General features: G+C 45.0%; 1 protein-coding gene and 1 non-coding gene across 3 annotated transcripts; both read right to left on the bottom strand.

The window, feature by feature from the left end:
- Nucleotides 1-389: 389 nt before the first annotated feature.
- TRNAV-AAC (transfer RNA valine (anticodon AAC)) lies at nt 390-461 on the bottom strand. The gene has a single exon. It is a non-coding gene; the product is annotated as a tRNA-Val (tRNA).
- A 7,825-nt stretch (nt 462-8,286) lies between these two features.
- On the bottom strand, nt 8,287-18,696 carry LOC141574315 (SLAM family member 7-like). Of its 2 annotated transcripts, none has more exons than XM_074349082.1 (6): nt 18,580-18,696; nt 16,888-17,280; nt 11,814-12,110; nt 9,849-9,983; nt 9,559-9,650; nt 8,287-9,282 (listed from the first exon to the last, which is right to left on the bottom strand). In XM_074349082.1, the coding sequence occupies exons 1-6, from the start codon at nt 18,650-18,652 to the stop codon at nt 9,190-9,192; spliced, it is 1,083 nt and encodes a 360-aa protein (XP_074205183.1). In that variant the 5' UTR covers nt 18,653-18,696; the 3' UTR covers nt 8,287-9,189. The 2 variants fall into 2 exon arrangements, 1 of the variants encoding a protein (XP_074205183.1); XR_012501213.1 differs by having other exon boundaries at nt 9,249-9,282; nt 9,845-9,983.
- Between the last annotated feature and the right edge of the window lie 669 nt (nt 18,697-19,365).

The raw sequence follows: 19,365 nt of genomic DNA on the forward strand, positions 1-19,365 counted from the left end.
AGGCTGAGACACTCACCTACCTGATGGGCGTGCTTCCCGCAAAACCTCATCCTTGCCCCGAAGCAAAGCCATTCAGAGTCCCTGATGGGAGGGGGGTAGGGCAGAGCTAAGTGATGGAGCGCACGCTTAGTATGCACGAGGTCTTGGGTTCGATCCCCAGTACCTCCATTAAAAAAAACCCAACAAACCCAAAGTCTGTGATGGAGAGATGAGAGAGGAATAAACAAAGAAAAAGGACACACTAGAGAAGTATTTACCCTACGCATGGAGTAGACAGCTAATTTTCACAGGATACCAAGAACTCTTTTTTTGTGGGAGGAGGTAATTAGATTATGTATGTATGTATGTATGTATGTATGTATGTATGTATGTATGTATGTATTTTTAAATGGAGGCACTGGGGATTGAACCCAGGACCTTGTGCATGTTAAGCACTCGCTCTACCACTGAGCTATACTCCCCTCCCCTGCTGGAATACCACGAACTCTTACAAATAAATACGAAATAGACTAAAAATCCAATAGAAAAGTGTGGAGAGGCAATGGAGAGTCAGAAGAATAAACACAAGTGGCCATTTAACAATTACTAGAATTTTTAAACTTGCTAATATTTAAGGCACGAAAATTAAAAAATGAACCATTTTCGTGGAGATCTGTAAAGTTAAAAAAGGAACAGTACTGATGGTTGATTAGGGTTTAGGGAAACTGGCCCCCTCATATGCTGTTGAGAAGTTCTAATTTGATAATAAATTGAGAAATACTTGACAATATTTATTACAATATATAATGTGTATACCCTCTGCTCCTCAACTTACCCTTCAGAAAAACTCAGAAGAGAGCACAGGAATAAATACATAAATAAGTTCAACAACAGGGCATCATTTAAAGAAGGAAAGGATGTCGTTGGCAGGACAGATGAGTAACCCTACACGTATCACCAAGTGAAGATGCCCAAGATACACTTGTCAGTGGAAAAAATGACAAAGCCATGCATTCTGTGATCTCATTTTTGCAAAAACATATAGATGGATACATATAGATGGATGCATGCACAGAACAGTCCAGGGTGTACACAGATTAACAGTAGTGGCTCATCCAAAGACAAAGAATTGATCAGGGTTTGCTTTTTCACTTTCTGAAATACGCATTTCTAGATTATCTGAATTTTTTGTTTTTCAGTGCTCAGTCACTTTTTGTAAAAAGAAAACTTAATTAAAAAAAAAGTGGTTTTAGGTTCATGACAAAATCGAGTGCAAAGTACAGAGATTTCCCATACGCCCTCTGTCCCCACACATGCAGAGCCTCCCACATTTCAGCATCCCCCCCACCCCAGAGTGGACATTTGTTACAACAAATGAATGTATATTGACACATCATTACCACCTAAATTCCATACTTTATGTGGGATTCACTCTTGGTGTCCACTCTTTGGGTTTAGACAAATGTGTAATGACAGGTATCTACCATTACAGTATCATAATGAACAATTTTACTGCCCTCAAAATCTTCTGTGTTCCACTCATTCATACCTCCGTCCCTGCTAACCCCTGGCAAACACTGATCATTTTACTGTTTCCATAGGTTTTATCATAAAGAGGTGTTGGTGCTTTGTTTTGGAGTCAAAGAAACCAATAAAGAGGATTAATTTTGTAGAGGAATAACACTTAGGCAATGATCTTTCATCTGCCCGGGTGAACCCCATCTTCCCCTGCTTACTGGGACACAGAGTAAAGACCAGAGCCCATTGTAACCCTATATGAACACCATATATACCTTGCAAGTTGCCAAGAACTAATTAGAACAAACGAGCTTAAAGCAGGGTCTGTAGGTTTCAGCTTAGTGGTCCTTCCTCAGAGAGGCCTCCCTGCCCCTTCGTGCCCCCTCCTGTCCCAGCGCCCTGCACTTCCCTTCTCGGTAGCTGCCCTGATATCTGAGCACGACTTTTGGCGCTTCCTTGTTCCGTGTCTGTTCCCCGCGGTGGTGGAGGCTCCCTGTGGGCAGGAACAGGGACGCCGTGTTTACCCTGCGTTATGAGCACCCAGCGTGTGCCTGGCCCCCGAGGGGGGCCCGGGGACGGAACCCAAGCAGTTTTCAGTTCTGCTCCCGTGGGGTCAGTAGATTCACTCGGGTTTTATTTGTGTATGTGGGGGAAGAAAGTCCCACAGAGGCCTGGCTGACCTTTGCGGAAATGGTGTTGGACGTGCCTGAATACCTTTCGTGAGCTCTTGTAACCAGAAGGGATATATGCTCAGGAGGGGTAACACTTTTTAAAGAAAAAAGTTTATTTTTTGAAAAGGTTTAGGTTTACAGAAAATTGGGAAGATAGTGGAGTGAGTTTCACGCATTCCTCACACACCTTCCCCTCTTATGAACATTTTATAAACTATTAATATTTGCTACCATGAATGAACTAACGTTGACACATTTATAGTCCACAGTGATTCAGACGTCGTTAGTTTGCACTGACGTTCACTTTCTGTTCCGGGACCCACCTAGGACCCCACTGTACGTGCAGTTGTCATGCGTGTTTAGGGTGTTCCAGGCTGGGACAATTTCTCAGACTCCCACTGTTTCTGATGGCCATTTTGAAGAATACCAGTCAGGCATTTTGTAAAATGTCCTCAGCTAATATTTGTCTGATGCTTCTCTCATGATTAGACTGGGGCTTAGGTTTTTGGGAAAAAGACCACAGAGGCAAAGTGCCACTTTTATCACATATCAAGGGTGCATACCGTCAACATGACTGACCCACTGTTGATGTTGGCCTCCATCACCTGGACGAAGAGACGGCTTGTCAGGCGCATCCACCGCGCAGTTACCCTTTCCCCGCTTCCCATACTGCCCTCATTGGAAGGAGGTCATTACGTGCAGCCCACACTTAAGGGCTGGGGGCTTATGCTTCACTCCCCGAGGGTGGAGCATCTTCACACGTTATTGGAATTCTTCTGCGGGGGAGACTGTCTCATCTCTATTTATTTATTTACAGATTATTTGTTTGTATCAGCATAAACTTATTCACATTTATTTTATAATCCAAAGTTACTCTTTAAACTCTGTTGCTCAAATTATTCCTGTTTTGGCTGTTGGGCGCTCTTTAGCTGCGTCCTGTGTCCATTTGACACATCGCCATTATTTCTGTTTTAGGAATTTCCTTACTTTACGCTGCTGTAAGAACTCTAGGTTCATCTTGTGTTCTTCCTGCCTCAGTCCGAGAATCAGCCATTTCTTCAAGGATCTCCAGCTCCGTTTATTGGGGAATGGCACTAGATCTGGATACTACGTGCGCTTGTTGCTGCTGGGGGTGGTAGAGCTTTTTCAAGTGTTGGGGATTGAGAGAGGGATTTCTTCTCACAGACACAGATCCTCCCTAAGTCCATAAGGCCTTGTTATTTTCCTGCTTTGTTGGACATAAGTAGCCTTTGAGGACATTGATGTATCGGAAATTCATCACAAATATCTTTAGAAGGGAATGAGACTGGCTAAGATACTAGTCACTCAAGGATGTGTCATTTGTTCCCCCTCTCCCCGAATATGAAGCAGCTTATGTATCAGCCAAGGAAAACCTAAGGGTCTGTTGTTTTGTTATGGGATAGCTCAGTAATATTTATCATAGCATGGACATTATTGTACAGGCCTGTTGATAAAAGTGAGCAAGATTGAAAAAAAAAGAATTTATGCAGCACCATTAAATGTTTTGAAAGTATTATTTAAAAGAATAAGACTATTCTTATGGAGTAATCAAAATACTGCTTTTTTTAATTATAAAAATATGGTTTAAATATACTATCACATAGGTCGAAAGGCCAGTCAATTCTAATGTATTAAATTACGAACCTTAAACTTGTCATATTTAGGTAATCACTTCTGAAAAACTAAAAATGATAGCTAACTCTGGAGGATGTCAACCCCTATGTAAAGTTTTGGGCAATATTTTGTAAGTAATTTCAATGTAGTTTTGGCAAGAATACATTTATTTTGCAAGGAAATAGTTTTAAATAGTTGTAAATAATTAATTCATTTATTGACAAAAAAAAAAAAAAAAAAAAAGAGAGATTGTACTGGAAGTACAGGGCAAGAAAGATGCTTTGGGGCCAGACGGATGTGGATTTGAATCCTTTGCTGTGTATCAGCCTTGGATCTTGGACAAGTCATTCTAATACTCGCAGCCTCACTTTTTTCTATCTGATCATATCTATCTCATAAAGTTGTTCGAAAGTTAATGAGATAATGCATGCCAAGTGCTTAGCCTCAGCACCTTGTACACAGTAGGCACTCAATAAAGGTCAGCTGCCTGAAATATGCCAGGGAGCACCTGGTCAGGGGTAAACACAATGACCAGGTATCTCAGGTGTGCAAGTCCTATTCAGGCACTTGAAAAATAAATTTTATTAGAACAGAAGGTTTTGGTCTTTGATGTGAAGCTTAAGGATATGGGTCAAAACTATTTCAAAACACAAAATATAGCAACATCTAGGCAGAGGAATTAGTGGGAGATACTTTTCCCACGGTGGGGTGGAGGCACTGCTCTATTGCTTGGATTCTCATTAATGAGTTTTCCTAGATCTGCCAACCCTACAGAGAGTAGGGAGTGGGCTTGCCTTCCGTCCTCCATGAACTCCCCAGGCAGATGGTCCAGGGGAAAGAAAGGGTGAAGAGAGCAGTGGAAGAATTACATTATTCTCATGGGCAGAGGCCAGCTCTCACCCCAGGTTTGATGAAAATCAGAGGCAGATCTAAGTTGATGGATGGGTTTAGCACCTGGGAGAGCCATCTCTGGGAGGGAAAGGTATTGAATGAAGAGTTTGTCAACATCATTCTGAAGGCAGTGGGGGAAACACAGCCCGCTCCTTGATGAAGCTGGTATCTCAATGATCATGGCGAGAACGGGGCTGCTCTCTCTAAGTGAATCTCCAAATGGGACGGAGGGGCCTCTGTATCATTATTACACTGGTCTTATCTCATTGCTATTTTGGGTGGTGAGGTCACTGTGAGGATGCTGCACACTCAAAATTCCACCCCGGACACTGCAACCCTAGGTTCATTTACTTGATTACCCCATGTTGTGAGCTAAATTATCTTCCTTGAATTCATATATTGAATTCTTAATCCCCAATGTGACTATTTTTAGAGAAAGGGCCTTTAGGAAAGTAATTCAGGTTATCTGAGGTTAAAAGAACAAAAAAAGTAACAGATAGAAACTCAGAGTGTAGAGAACAAACTAGTGGTTACCAATGGAGAGAGGGAAGGGGGAAGGGGGCGGCAGAGGGGTAGGGGATTAAGAGGTATCAACTCCTCTGTATAAAATACATGAGCCACAAAGATACATGGTACAACACGTGGAATATAGCCAATATTTTACAATAACCATAAATGGAATATAATCTTTAAAAATTGTGACTCACTATGTTGTACACCTGAAACATATAACATTATATATCTACTATACCTCAATAAAAATAAAATAAAATAAAAAAATTGTTATGAAAAAATTGTATTGAATTTTCATGCAGAAACAGAGCTCCCAAGGGAAAAAAAGAGGAGGAAATACCAGAATGTCTCTCTCTCTCTCCCTCTGCGCATACATAGGGAAGAGGCTGTGTGAGGACAGTGCCAAGGTGGCCATCTACAAGGCGGGGAGAGAGGCCGTGCCCTAAACCGACCCTGAAGGCAACTTTACCTTGAACTTTCAGCCTCCGCAGTGTGAGAAAATAAATGTTGTTCAACCACCCGGCTTGCGGTATTTTGTAATGTCAGCCTGAGCGGGCTAATAAACCTCACGTTTTTTTCTACTGCACGTGGTAAATAATTTCCTGTCTTGTTTCGTGACCTGTTTGTTCCTGTCCTCTGGCCACACTGTAAAATTTACTCTGTTTATGCATACATTTAATGGTATATCTTTCTGATGAGCGAAGAATCCAGCATTTGTGGGGGCAAGTGCACGACTGATATACGTTGACATTTTTGTTTCATTGTAAATAAGCTTCAGGGGCTCAACTTTAAAATGTGGAAGTGAGTTGGTGAAGGAGGTACTTACTGAGTATCCTGTTGTTTTCTGTCCCTGAGGAGAGTCTTACTATTTCAAAGGAAATTAGGAAAATGTGGTGCCACAAGGGGGCGCTCCTGGAAACCTGGTCTAGCGGTAAAACCAACCATTCGTGAGAACAAGCGTCCGCCCCCCACCTCCGAGAACGGATTCTGGAACAGGAGAGTTAGTTGAGCAATTGTGGTCTCACTGGGCGCATGCACAGGGTCCAGCTTACTAACCCAGAGACTCCTGAAGTGGGAACATACCCCCGGTGTTGTGATTCCTCGCAGAAGTTCAGGTATTTATCCAGAGCCACTTGGTAAGAACTAGATAAGACGAAATTCAGACCTAATCAAGTTCTATATCTCCTGCTTTCCCACGACAGCAGACAGTGGCATGGGCCCATCAGGGAGGGTTTATAGCCTGAAGCGCACTGGTCAGCCCAGAAGCAACGCTGGTCAGTGTGTGTCCTTGGAATTGGGGTCACAGCAACCTGCCCACCAGAGAGGTGTTTCCAGTTGCGTCCGGAAGTTACAGGAAGTTCCTGAGAGTGGGAGAAACAGCCTCCACCCTGACCATCGCGGGGTCTGTGCCCAGCGAGCCCCCTTATTAATGGGACGGGGGTGTCTAGGGTCCTTGGTTTGTTACCTGACCCCAGACTGGTGAGTCTTTTATTACGAATAAATACCTTGGTGTTTCACTCTATATATCATCCTTGACGTAGTTTTGTCAGCATGAGTGTATCATGGCAAGTCTCCCTGTTGTTGAAATATTGTAAAAATTTACAGCTTTGGGACCCCAAGTTCTGTGGATGACTGTGGACTTTGAGATCCTTCCTCCAGAGGTGAAGGGAACACTGAATTCAGGGTTGAGAAGATGAGGCCATGAACTACTAGGGGGGACCGCGGGGGCAGGAGGGTGATATTTATTAGATTCTGGGAAAGGGGGGCAGGAGGAGGGGTCAAGAGCAAGGAGAAGGGCAGCAAATGCTTATTGAGTGTTTAAAGACGCAGAAATCATGTCCATTTTACAGGTGAGGAAACTGAGGCATAGAGAAGTTAAATAACTTGCTTAAGGTCAAACAGCTAATACTTGCCAAAGCTGTTGCCCGAACCTGATGCCATTGCCCAGTGTCTTTCCATGACAGCAGATGGCCTCTCAGAAACCGTGGTCTTGGTTCTCACCAGACACCCACCATCCCTTCCTTTCTCTAGGCAGTTTCCCTCAAATCCAGAAAGAGCTGCAGAGTTTCTGGGCACTTCTGAGCTCAGCCACTGAGTGGCGACACTGTGTGACGGTGGCTCAGGCCGGCTCCCTGGGAAGGTGGGGAGGGAAGCAGCATCCTCGTGCCTGCTGGGGTTGCACTGCGCTGGGTGCTCTTTGCACCACGTTTACTTACTTCCCCGAACCACCCTGGGAAGTAGGTATTGTCCCATTTTACAGATGTGGCCACTGAGCATCTGCCCACGATTACTTGGCCTCGTGGGGGAAGCAGAAATGGAGTCAACGTCTGTCTGTCGGCAAAGTCCTGCCTCCCAGCCCTCTGGGCTCTCAAAAAGTCATTCTGTTCCCTCAGGATGTACACGCTGACGGGGAGGCACCTGGGACACCGCACCTGAGCCTGGGCCTGGCCGTCTCGTAAAGGAGGAGGGTGGGTGAGGAGTACCCAGGCCTTAGCTCTGGTTACTGAAGGGGAGAAGGGGGTTTTAAGGGGGAAATAAGGTACAGTTAAAACCACTCATGTGAATCCCTTAGGACGCTGCTGTGCTGCAGACCCACGTCCTGCCCTCAGCAAGCTGTCCTCCTGCTTTGGAAGAGGCTGCCTTTGCCTCCTGACACACAGCCGGCTGTGTTTCCCGGCAGCCCTGCATGAAAAATGTGCCTGCGTATTGAAACGTTAGATTCTGCCCCCAGACAGTGATGTGCTGGGAACACCAGAAACTGGCTTATGAGAGCTGGTTTGAGGCATCTTTCCCCACGTCTGTGCTCAGTGTCATCACGCTGGGGGTTTGAAATGAGCCGCAGCGACGGTGTCTGCGCCACAGAAACTGACAGGTGCTGGAGCCCCGGGCCTTTTCCTCCCGAAGAGCCGGCTGTCACACAGGTCCCGCACAGCACCGGCACCGGGGAAGCGGGTGGGAGCGGAGGGACGGGCCAAGGGGCCCGAGGGAACCCATGGATTTACAGCTTCCATCTCAAGCCCACTCCGAGGCCTTCAGTTTGGGAAGTGAATAGATTCTACAGAGCAGAAACGCTGCACAATTTAAATTGCTACATCTCTCTTGGTACTTTATTGCTGCTGAGAGCAAATAACTGAATTTGAGTATAAAACATGCATGAGCTCTGTCTCCACTGCAAAGCAAGGTGGCGGACACGGGCCTGTGTGTTTGGACCCGACCCGTGACAAACTGTGCCTGGGGCCTGATGAGGTGGGGCAGCCACACAGGACAGGGTGCGTGGTGTCAGCTGTGGAGGGACAGCACACACGTGACGCTCCGGGCCCCTGGGGACGGAGAGCAGAGAGGCGCTCACCTCATATTCCCACAGACACCGCGCCCTGGGCCCCCGGGGGCCGAGGAGCTGTCAGAGGGGGAGGTGCCGGGGGAGGTGGTGCTGCCCGTGTAGAATGTGCGCTAGGCATTCTTTCCCAAACACACACACGCACATTGCCTGACACACACCCTTTGCCTTACACAAGGCTCCCACCTACCCATGCTTCCTCCATGAACCCCCCACTCAGCGTCCAGACCCAGGCCCTAACCCCCTCCTCTGTGGCATGGTCAGCACCTCTACACTGTCCCCACTCCTGGGCTCGTGTTTTCAGAAAGACACACCAGCGACACAGCAGAGGCTGAGGGGATTAGCCTGTACACAGTCGGGGAGGCTGCTTTGCGAAGCGTCAGGAGGAGGGGTGTCAGGAGAAGAGTCAGTGATGGAGAAAGAGCACTCGTGCTGCAGGTGCGAGGATCCTGGGAGCGAGGGCAGCTTGAGGGGGCGTCAGAGGAAGTGATGACATGTGCCCAAGTAGCTGTGGCCATGAGGGTCAGAGCGAAGCGGACCAAAAGGCGGCTGGAACTAGACCAGAGCTGGGAGAGGCAGGTGTCTGCAAGGATCGGACTCAGGTTGGAGGTGTTCCAGGGGTGCCGATTCTTCTGCTTCCTCCAACTAAATTATCTTCATGGCATGACCTGGCTTACAGACTTCACTGTAGATAGTAGTGAGAGGCCCCTTTTCTCTCAGATGTTGCTTGCTGATACCCTGGGAATACAAGACAAAGGGTTCCTGAAACAGCTGAAGGACAGAGGGACCCAGAAGGGCCAGCATAGAACCAGTGCTTCTGACATGCAATGCTCATGAATTCCCCCTAAGCACTCAGCACTGCATTGGTCCCAGATGTCAATTTTCTTAGTTAATACTGTTGATTGTCCAGAAAGAGTTGAAGAGGCAGCACGGACAGAAACATCAGTGACTGGGTTCGACAAACCCAGGCGTGGGCAGTGAGGGGCCTGGGAGAGCACGGTGCCCCGCTCTCACCTGGTAAGTACTCTCCCGAGATTCCTGCTGGCTCAGCTCTACGTACTGGATGCTGTCATCAGCATCGTCTTGGTCTTCTTGTGATCCTGCACCTGAGTCATAGACAGAGTGGAGCTTGAATCTGGGCTTTGGAAACCTGTACCCTCCCTCACCGCTGCGGACTCAGCATGGCCACACCCACCACCTCCTCTGTAGGGACATTCCCAGTCAACAAAATGCAGAAGCAAGGGAGCCGAGGATCCAGAGAGGTAAGAGAGGTGTCTGGGCCAGGAAGGAGAAGTACGACCTGCCTCTTCTAGTCTCCATCTTCTTCTTCTTCCCACGTGTCTTCCAAAGGTACAGTCCACTTCCGAGGATCAACAGCACAGCTGTGATGGCCCCTAGGATACCTCGCAGGGGGTCAGCATTGGCCTGTCCATGTGAACCTGTTTCCCTCACACAGAGAGTGAAGAAAGGTTAAGAAAGGTAGAACTTGAGATACCCATTGCCCTGGGGAGAGAGAGGGAGAGCAGGGGGAGGAGTCTGAAGGGTCCTGGTTCAGAAGCTGAAGAGGGAGGAGCAGGGCAGTTTCATTTATTCAACTGGAGGGATTGCAGTGCAATAGAAGTTTACGCCTTGTACACATGTCTCCAGGGAGGGCCTCCCAGAGAAGGTGAAGCAAAAACTGATCTTGAGGGATGAGTAAGATTTACCAGTGTGGACAAAAATTGTCACCTGCTGTTTTAGTAAACAAAGGATGTTGTGCCATCACCCTCTGCAGCCATCCCCAAAGGCACACCCTGAGGGGATTCAGGATGGAGGAAAACAGGATACTGGCCTTAGATGGATGTCAAAGGAATAATTTCATTAAGTCGAGACTTGCATCTTCCCATACACAGAAAAGCACTAAATTAATTAACCTGAGATACCTGGCTTTCTTTAATTAGCAGTAAACTTTTGATGCTCCAACTGCTAGTTCTTGTTTTTGTTTTTTTTTGCAAAACCTATTATATATCCTGGCTCCTCTCTTACCTCTTTGGAACAATTCCTCAGAGTTATCTGAGAGGCTGTATCCCAGGCTTAAGTCTTCAATAAGACCCCCCAAATGAAACATAATTCTCAACTTTTCAGTTGTGCATTTTTTTTCAGTCAACACCAGATACTCAGGGTGCCCCTTCCCGGAAGAGGGGGCACCATGTTTAGGAAATGGTTGTGCCTAAAGCCAGCCCCTGGGAGTGGCCAGCACCCAGCTGCTGCAGGCAGGAGGACAGGGAAGGGAGGAGCCGTAGACAAGGAGGGTCGGAGGGGGCTCTGAGTCATGCTATGTACTGAAATGTATCTGACAGTTTAGTCTGGGGCTAGAGAGGAGGCCAAGTAACAGATGTTTTAAGTGATGCTGACACGTGATTACCCTCCAGCATCTTATGAAAGGCCGCACACAGGGATTCCAAGGCGAACAAACTGTGGCCCCTCTCTTGAGGCGTTCTTGCCTATGTAGGCAACAAATCCTTGCCGTTCAGGGTAAAGTGGCCACAGATAGCCTAAAGGAAGGGATGCCCGAGGGCAGGATGGCTGCATCATTGCAGAGCCCTGCGCAAAATGAGAGACAGACCCCTTGTTAAAAATTTATTAAAATTTCAAGACAGCAACAGCATATTCTAAACTTCTTAGGGCAGGGCCATATGTAAGTACATGTTCACATGCCCACAAATCTGGCAGTGACTGAGAAGAAGGCTTCATAAAGAATAAGACAGGAAGTCAAAGGCACAGGGTATGGAGGGCTCATGGTAGAGGTAATAGCATGTCCAGAAGCTAACAGCTTGCAATAGCAGGATGCATCCTGGGAACCACAAGCAAGCATTTCAGTGTTAAATGTGTAAATGAGACTAGATATGTGGGCAGAGGAGTTTCTGAGCCCAAAATTCTGCAGGGAGTTGTGGAAGTCAGACTTGAAGGAAGGGCAAGGACAAATGACTCAATTTGTTTTACTTTCCTAAAGACACTGCTGAATGCAAAGTGGATGATGGATGGGGTTGGGGAGAGGTATTAGAAGGCTGCTAGATGGACCAGCAGGGGCAAGGGGTTTAGAGGGGAATATGGATGTGAGAGACATTCAAAAGCAACAATAAGTTGGACGTACATCCCAGTGTCCTGTATGGAGTGTCTGGGTGGAAGGTAATGCTAATAGAGAGGTGAGGAGAAAAGCCCTGAACCCTCAGACCACAGTGCTTTCTGAGCTCTCAGAGTGCCCCTCCCCTATGGCAGGTTGCACTCACCATGGTCACAGACTTCCGCAAGGTTTTTGGAGGCAGTTTTCTTGTCCACTTGGTTGTTGACCACACACATGAGGTTGGCATTGGACTGGCTCAGGGGAAGGCTCACAGCCAGGGTCCAGGAGTTGGAGGCTGGTCCCAATGTCCCTCTGTGATTCAGTTCTTTGGGGAGTCCCTTGCTCTCCCAGGTCACATTCAGGTCCTTTTTGGCCCCTATAACCCTGCACTCCAGCATGATATTGCAACAGTCTGGTGTGATGTATGGTGACCCAACCAGGATCTCAGGAAGGGGAACAGGTTCTGGGGTAGGAGGCAACAAAAGAATGGAACTTCACATATGTGGAGAACATTGCATGCCACAGTTTAACATTTATTATTGCATTGGAGCCCTGGCCAGAGCAAAGCCCTGTGCTTCTAAAAGTATAGACATTTGTGGGAGATACAATGGTAGCATCTAGGAATGACAATTCTGAGTGTGGTTAGGACATGAACTTGTGGTATAGACAGAAAGAGAATCAAAGGATATACAAGTTTAAAAACCACTTGGAAACCTAAAAGGCATTTTCTCCATAGGAGGACTTTTTCCTAGGCAGAGAGGAACTTTACAGAAAGAAAGAGTTCACTAAATGGGTGTCTTAATAAGTGTTGCAGTGTAAACCTTCTCCTATACCTATGTAGAGCTGGATTGATGGCTTCTTTTCTGAGTGAGGCCAGCAGTGCCTTGGTTCTGAGTCAGAGGACAGGAGGCAGAGAGGACTAACTACACTTGTATTTCCAAACTGTGGTAGGCAGAATAATGACCTCTCAAAGATGTTCATGTATTAATCCTTAGAGCCTGTGAATCTGTTAGGTTACATTGAGAGGGCAATTAAGGTAGCAGATAGAATTAAGGTTGTTAATCAGTTGACCTGAAGTATGGAGATTATTCTGGATTATCTGGATCAGCAAAATGTAATTAATAAGTGTCCTTAAAAGTGAAAGAAGGCAGTGACACCAGCAAGATGGCAGGATACGAGAGTTTAACAACTATCCACAGCCAAGAAGACCTTTATGAGGGTTCTGGAGTGCAGTTTAAGGTTAAAGCACCCTAGTAGACCACAAAATCCTAGGTCAGCCACAATGAAAAGGTAAGAATTATAGTTTCACTTTACCGCATCACTTTAACCCCATGCTAGCATGACTCAGTGCTGATAGAGATACCCTTGGCCCGTGACTTCTTCCACAGTGGAAAGAGGGAGTAAAGTGAGAGTCCACCTTCTCTATGCTTTTGGAAAACTGCCTGGGAGGCCTACTTTTGTCTTGCTGCACCCAGATTCTGGGGAAGTCAGCATGGGTGAATGTTTGTGAGCAGATCAGAACAAAGAGATGTGGCAGGGGCTCACAGCAACTGGCACATATGCTCCTGCAGACCATGTCCTGAGCATCTCTGCAGATGGTAACCAAAGCAACCCTATAGCCAGCATCCCACATGCTTCTGCAGCCAGCATCTCACATGTTTCTGCTGCTGGTGCCCCAGAATCTCTTGTTGAGCTTTCTGGTGAAAGTCTTTCTTGCAAAACAAGTCCTTAAAAACAGGAAAAAGTGATTGTTTATTCAAATGCACAGACACCAGTGCAAGGCTACAAGGATTACAAAGAATCACAGAAATGTGACACTACCAAAGGAACATACAGAGCTCCAATAACCAACTCCAAAGAAACAGAGATCTGCAAACTGCCTAACAAAGCTTAAAGAAGTTCACTGAGCTACAAGAGAACATAGGGAACTAAATAAAATTTGGAAAACAATCCATAAACAAAGAAATAATTTCAGTATGAAGATAGAAAGCATAAAAAAAGAACGAAACAGAAATTTTGAAGCTGAAGAATGCAATTACGGCACTGAAAACTTCAATAAGGGCCTTAACAGTGAACCTGATGAAGCAGAAAGAAGAATCAGCAAGCTTAAAACAGGTCATTTAATATTATCTAGTCAGTTGTGAAAAAAGGAAAAATAGTGAAGCAAGTCTGTGGGACACCATGAGGAAAATCAATATACACATTATGGGAGTTCCAGGAAGAGAATATGGAGAAGAGCAGAAATTTATATAATGGAATAAAGGCTGAACATTTCCCAGGTCTGGGGAAATCTGGATGTAAATGGACATCCATATTCAAATAGGTAGAACCTAAAGAAGTCTAAACCAAGACATGTTATAATTAAATATTCAAAACTCAAAGACAAAGAGGGAATTTTGAAAACAGCAAGAGAAAACTACTCATCACACACAAGGGAATCCCCATAAGACTATCATCAGTTTCTCAGCAGAAACCTTGCAGGCCAGGAGAGAGTGGGATGATACACTCAAAGTGCTGGGAACCCGCCTGCCTGAACGCCCCCGGTAACCAAGAATAATCTACCTGGCAAGAATGTCCTTTAAAAATGAAGGGAGAAAAGACAATCCGTGACAAGCAAAAACTAAGGAAGTCTGTCATCAGTAAACCTGCCTCATAAGAAGTGCTAATGAGGGTTCTTCGGTTGAAATGAAAGGATGCTAAACATACAAGAAAGCATATAAAAATATAAATCTCACTGGTAAAATAGACAAATACGAAATAAACACCGCAATATTACTGTAATCATAATGTATAAATAACTTTTAATCCTAGTATAAAAGTTAAAAGACTAAAGATTTAGGAATAACTATAACAGAAACCTCTGTCGATAAGTGCACAGTATAAAAGATGTAATTCTGACATTAATAGCACAAAATGTGTGTGTGGAGTAGAAATTAAAATGTAGGGTTTTTTGTGAATGAAATTGTTTGCTTAAAATGGACTGTTATAACTGTAAGATGTTTTATGTAGCCTCATGGTAAAAGAATACATCTGAAAAAAGACACACAAAAGAAAAAGGGAAATGAATCAAAGCATGTCAATTAAAAAAATCACCATTTCACAATGGAAGATGGCAAGGGGGGGGGGAAGAAGGAATGAAATAACTACAAACAGACAGAAAACAGTTAACAAAATGACAATCATATGTCCTTACGAATCAATAATTACTTTAAATGTAAATAGATTAAACTCCCCAGTCAGAAGACATATAGTGGCTAATAGGATAAATAACAAGATTCAAATATATGCTGTCTAAAAGAGATTCACTTTAGATTTAAGGGCACACAGAGCCTAAAAGTGTGGGCTTTAAAGTAGAGAGAGCAGGGAAGAGTATATTTATATCCGACAAAGTAGACTTTAAATCAAAAACTGTCATGAAAGAAAAAAAGTCATTACATAATGATAAAATGGTCAGTTCAACAGGAAGATATAATAATTATAAATATTTATGCACCAACATCAGAGCACCTAAATATACAAAGCAAGCATTAACAGATCTGAAGGGAGAAATAGAAATACAACAATAGTAGACTTCAATATGCTGCTTTCAATAATGGATAAAATAGCCAGACAGAAAATCGAGATGGAAACAGCAAGAGTTGATTAACGCTATGGACCAACTAGATCTAACAAACATACACAGAAAATTACATCCAACAGCAGCAGAACACAGATTATTTTCAAATGTATGCAGAAAACATGCTATATCACTGTATGTTAGGCCACAGAACAAATCTTAACAAATTTAAGAAGACTAAAACTATACCAAGTATCTTTTCCAACCACATTGGAATTAACCTAGAAATCAATAAGTGAAAGAAAGCAGGAAAATTTATAAATACATGGAAATTAAGCAACACACTCTTGAACAAACATTGGGTCAAAAAATAAACCAAAAGGGAAATTAGAAAACATCGTGAGTCAAAAGAAAAGAAAAAAACCATAAAACTTAAGGAAAAGCAGCAAAAGCAATACTAAGAAGGAAGGTTATAGTGGTAAAGACTTACATTAAAAACGGAGAAAGACATCAAGTAAACAACCTAGCTTTCCACCTCACGGAACTAGGAAACGAAGAACAAACTAAGCCAAAGGAAGGAAATAATGACTAGAGCAGAAATAAATGAAACAGAGACTAGGAATACAACAAAGAAATTCAGTGAAATTAAAGGTTGGTTTTTTGAAAAGATAAACAAATTTGACAAACCCTTGATAGTTAAGACTAAGATATAAGGAAAGAAGACTCAAAGAAAATCAGAAAAGGAAGAGGAGACAATATAATTGGTGCTGTAGAAACAAAAGAGAACAGAAGAGACAGTTATGAACAAGTACAGACCATCAAATTGGATAACCTAGGAGAAATGGATAAGTTCCTAAGAACCTGCAACCTACCAATGTTGAATTAAGAAGAAATAGGAACTTGAACAGACCAACAACAAATAAGAGATTGAATCAGCAATCAAAAGCCTTCTAACAAAGAGCAGTCCAGGATCAGATACCAGCACAGGTGAATTCAACCAAACAGCTAAAGAAAAATTAATATTACTTCTTCATAAACATATTAAAAAAATAGAAGAAAAGAAATGCCACCAAAATTATTTAATGTCGGCATACCCTGATACCAAAGGCAGGCATATACACCTCAAAAATATGCCAATGTCCCTGATGATTTGAAGATGGAGGAAGGAGGATGTCAGCCAAGGACTATAGGGAGCTACTTGAAGGTGGAAAAGGCAAGAAATGGATTCTCCCCTGGAGTCACCAGGAAGGCAGACAGCCCTGCCAACGCCTTGATTTGGCCCATTGGGAAACATGTCTGGCTTATGAGGTACAGAATGGTAAGAGAATACATTTGAGTTGTTTTAAGGCCCTAAGTCTGTGGTAATTTGTTATAGTAGTAATAAGAAACAATACAGAAATTAAGTAACCTTAGTTATAGAAAGAACAATTAATGTCAGTAGAAAAATTCTCATTTTCCCCAAATTTCCATGTTCCTCCCTCAGAATACTGAAGTGATTTTCCTCCCTGATGTGAATCTCAACTCTGTTCACATTTCACAGTTAACACTTACCTTATAATTAGGGAAGAAAAGAGTCTGAAGGTTGGGGTCTAAGTGAAATCCTTCAAAGTGGGGCCTATGTGACACTCCTAGGACAAAAGAAGGAGATAAGCCATGGGATGAGGTAGGGGATGGGTTCACATACCATAGACAGTGAGGTAGAAATCCTTGGTAAATTCTATTCCTTTAGTGAAGCTGGCTCGAATCCGGTAGAGCCCACTGTCCTCAATGGATAGGTTCTCAATCTTCAGGGACGTCATGTTGGGCACGTGGACCCTCTTCTGGTACTTGTCCTGGAGGCTGACCCAGGTTGGAGTGGCTGACCCAGCACAGATGCTCAGCATGACTGTCTGGTTTGACTCATGGCCAAAGACCCATGAGACCTTCTCCATCTTGGCTCCTGGATCAATTTCTGATCCCTTGATCGCATGAAACAACACAGAACCTCCTTGGATCTTATGCAGATAAACATGACTTCCAGAATCCTTACTTCCAGAACCATGTGCCCCAGAACTATTGGCCCCCGGGTTGCACATGCCTAGAGCATTGGAAACAGAAAATGTGTTTTTTCATTGAAAGTAAAGGAGAGAACCACAGAAACCTGTTTTAATGAAATCCATATAATGTAATCCCTGGAGTCTAGGAAGACAGACCAGTAAAATGAGTTTGAAGCAATTTCTGGAATCAAGTTCTGGTTCTAGAAGAATGTAACCTTGAACAGGACCTTAAACAAGCTAACCTGCAGTTTCCTTACCTGCCTGATAATTTTAGCATGAATTAAATGAGATTGTGGATCAGAATCACATTTTTAGGCTCATATTATGTGCATAACTGTAGGAAAAGCTTCTGAAGTGGCTCCAACGATTACTCTCTCCTCTGTTCAAACCCTTGTGAAGCGCCCGACCTTGAGTGTGGTCCGCACTTAGTGACTTGCTCTCAGGAAGGGAACACAGCAGACGTGATGGATGTCACTCGGTGACACTGGGTTATACAAGACTCTAACTTCCCTCTTGCTCCCATTCTCTCTCTCTCCTTCACTCTATCTTGCTCACTCTGAGGGATCCAGCTGCCATGTTGCCAGCTTCCCTATGAAGAGGCCCACGTGAGGAGGAACCAAGGGCAGCCTCCGGCCAACATCCAGGGAGGAACTGGAGCCCTCAGTCCAACAGCCACAGGAACTGCCTCCCATCAGCAATCGCATGAGGGAGCTTAGAAATAGATCCTGTCCAGCTGAGCCTGGAGCTGACTGCAGCCCCAGCCAAGACCTTGATTTCAGCCTGAGGACCCAGCTGAAGCACCCCTGGGCCCTGACCTACAGAATCTGTGAGCCTATACCTGGTGGTGTTTAAGGCACTAAGTTTTGGGGTGACAGGTTACACAGCAATCTAGACCCATAATCAAATGTGAAAGCTGCTCACTTCCCCGCTCCTTCCAGGCAGTGTGTAGGGCGGGCCAGGCTGTGCTTACTCTGACACCCTCTGTCCCCAGGAGCCAGCTTCTCTGTCTCCATCCCTCTCCCCAGGCAGCTCCAGGCTCTCGTGGCTTCCCTGTTATTACAGCAGAAGCAGCCTCACCTCCTTGGAAACGTTTCCCTAAGGCAGCCAACGCTGTCTCAGCTCAGGGTTCCCAGCCTTGCCATAACCAAAAGGCCGTTTTAATTTTACATTTTACCCTTCGGCTCTAAACCAAATGCATTGCATTAGAAAAATGATAACAGAGTGTTTTCCCTTTTTGTTACCAAAGACATCAAAACCTTAACAGCCCTCCCCGTGGTCAGGGCTCAGCTTTGCTGGCTCTATTTGACATCCCTCCCTTCCCAGGAGCCCACGCCACTCACTGAGAAGGAGACTGATGAATCCCAGGTGCCAAGAGGCCCAGCAGAGGTGGGGGCCTTCCGAGCAGAGCCCCATTGCAGGCTGCGTGCTGGCCTGGTCAGCTGCAGAGGAAACATTGATGGAGGTAGCCGCAAGAGAAGAAAACCTTGAGCCCAAACTTCCCACACTCAGGGTGGAGCTAAACAATTAGTTTCTAGTTGACCACTGGCCAGCATGTAAGTTCTGGGGAGGCAGCCCTGTCGGTCTAGAGAAAGCTCTTTCTTCTTATCCCCAGTACGTACAGGACACATTCAATAAACAGCCTGCCCCAGGCAGCCCTGCTTACCAGTGCCAGCCTACGGTCAGGCACAGAAGTCACGCTTTACAGAAAGGCTGTGCTTCCCCACCTCGATTTGGTGGCTGCCCTCTGTCTCTATTCCATTTAATGAGTCAAATTTCCTTTCTGATTTTCCACAAACTTGAACTCTTAGTTGCCTATGTAAGAAGCTCTGGGCAAAGAACAAAGCTTTTGGTGGGCAGTGTCAGCTCCCCAAGTTCCAAAACAGACACTGACATTTACCTATTGCTTGCATCTGTCTGGCCTTCTCAGCGTCACTGGTGCTCCGGACACTCAAGGCAAGGCCAGACCCCCACAGAAAGTGCATCACAACCGAGGGTTTCCTTTTAATCTCCGTCGACCCTGTTGCTGCTGTCACAGAGGGGAAGCGATAGAGATCTACACCTTCTCCTGGTCACGGCCTCAGCTGCCTGAGTCCACATACTTGGCTGAGGGTCAGGCCTTGGCTTCT

The sequence above is a fragment of the Camelus bactrianus genome, chromosome 21 (assembly GCF_048773025.1).
Source record: "Camelus bactrianus isolate YW-2024 breed Bactrian camel chromosome 21, ASM4877302v1, whole genome shotgun sequence".
NCBI lineage: Eukaryota > Metazoa > Chordata > Mammalia > Artiodactyla > Camelidae > Camelus > Camelus bactrianus.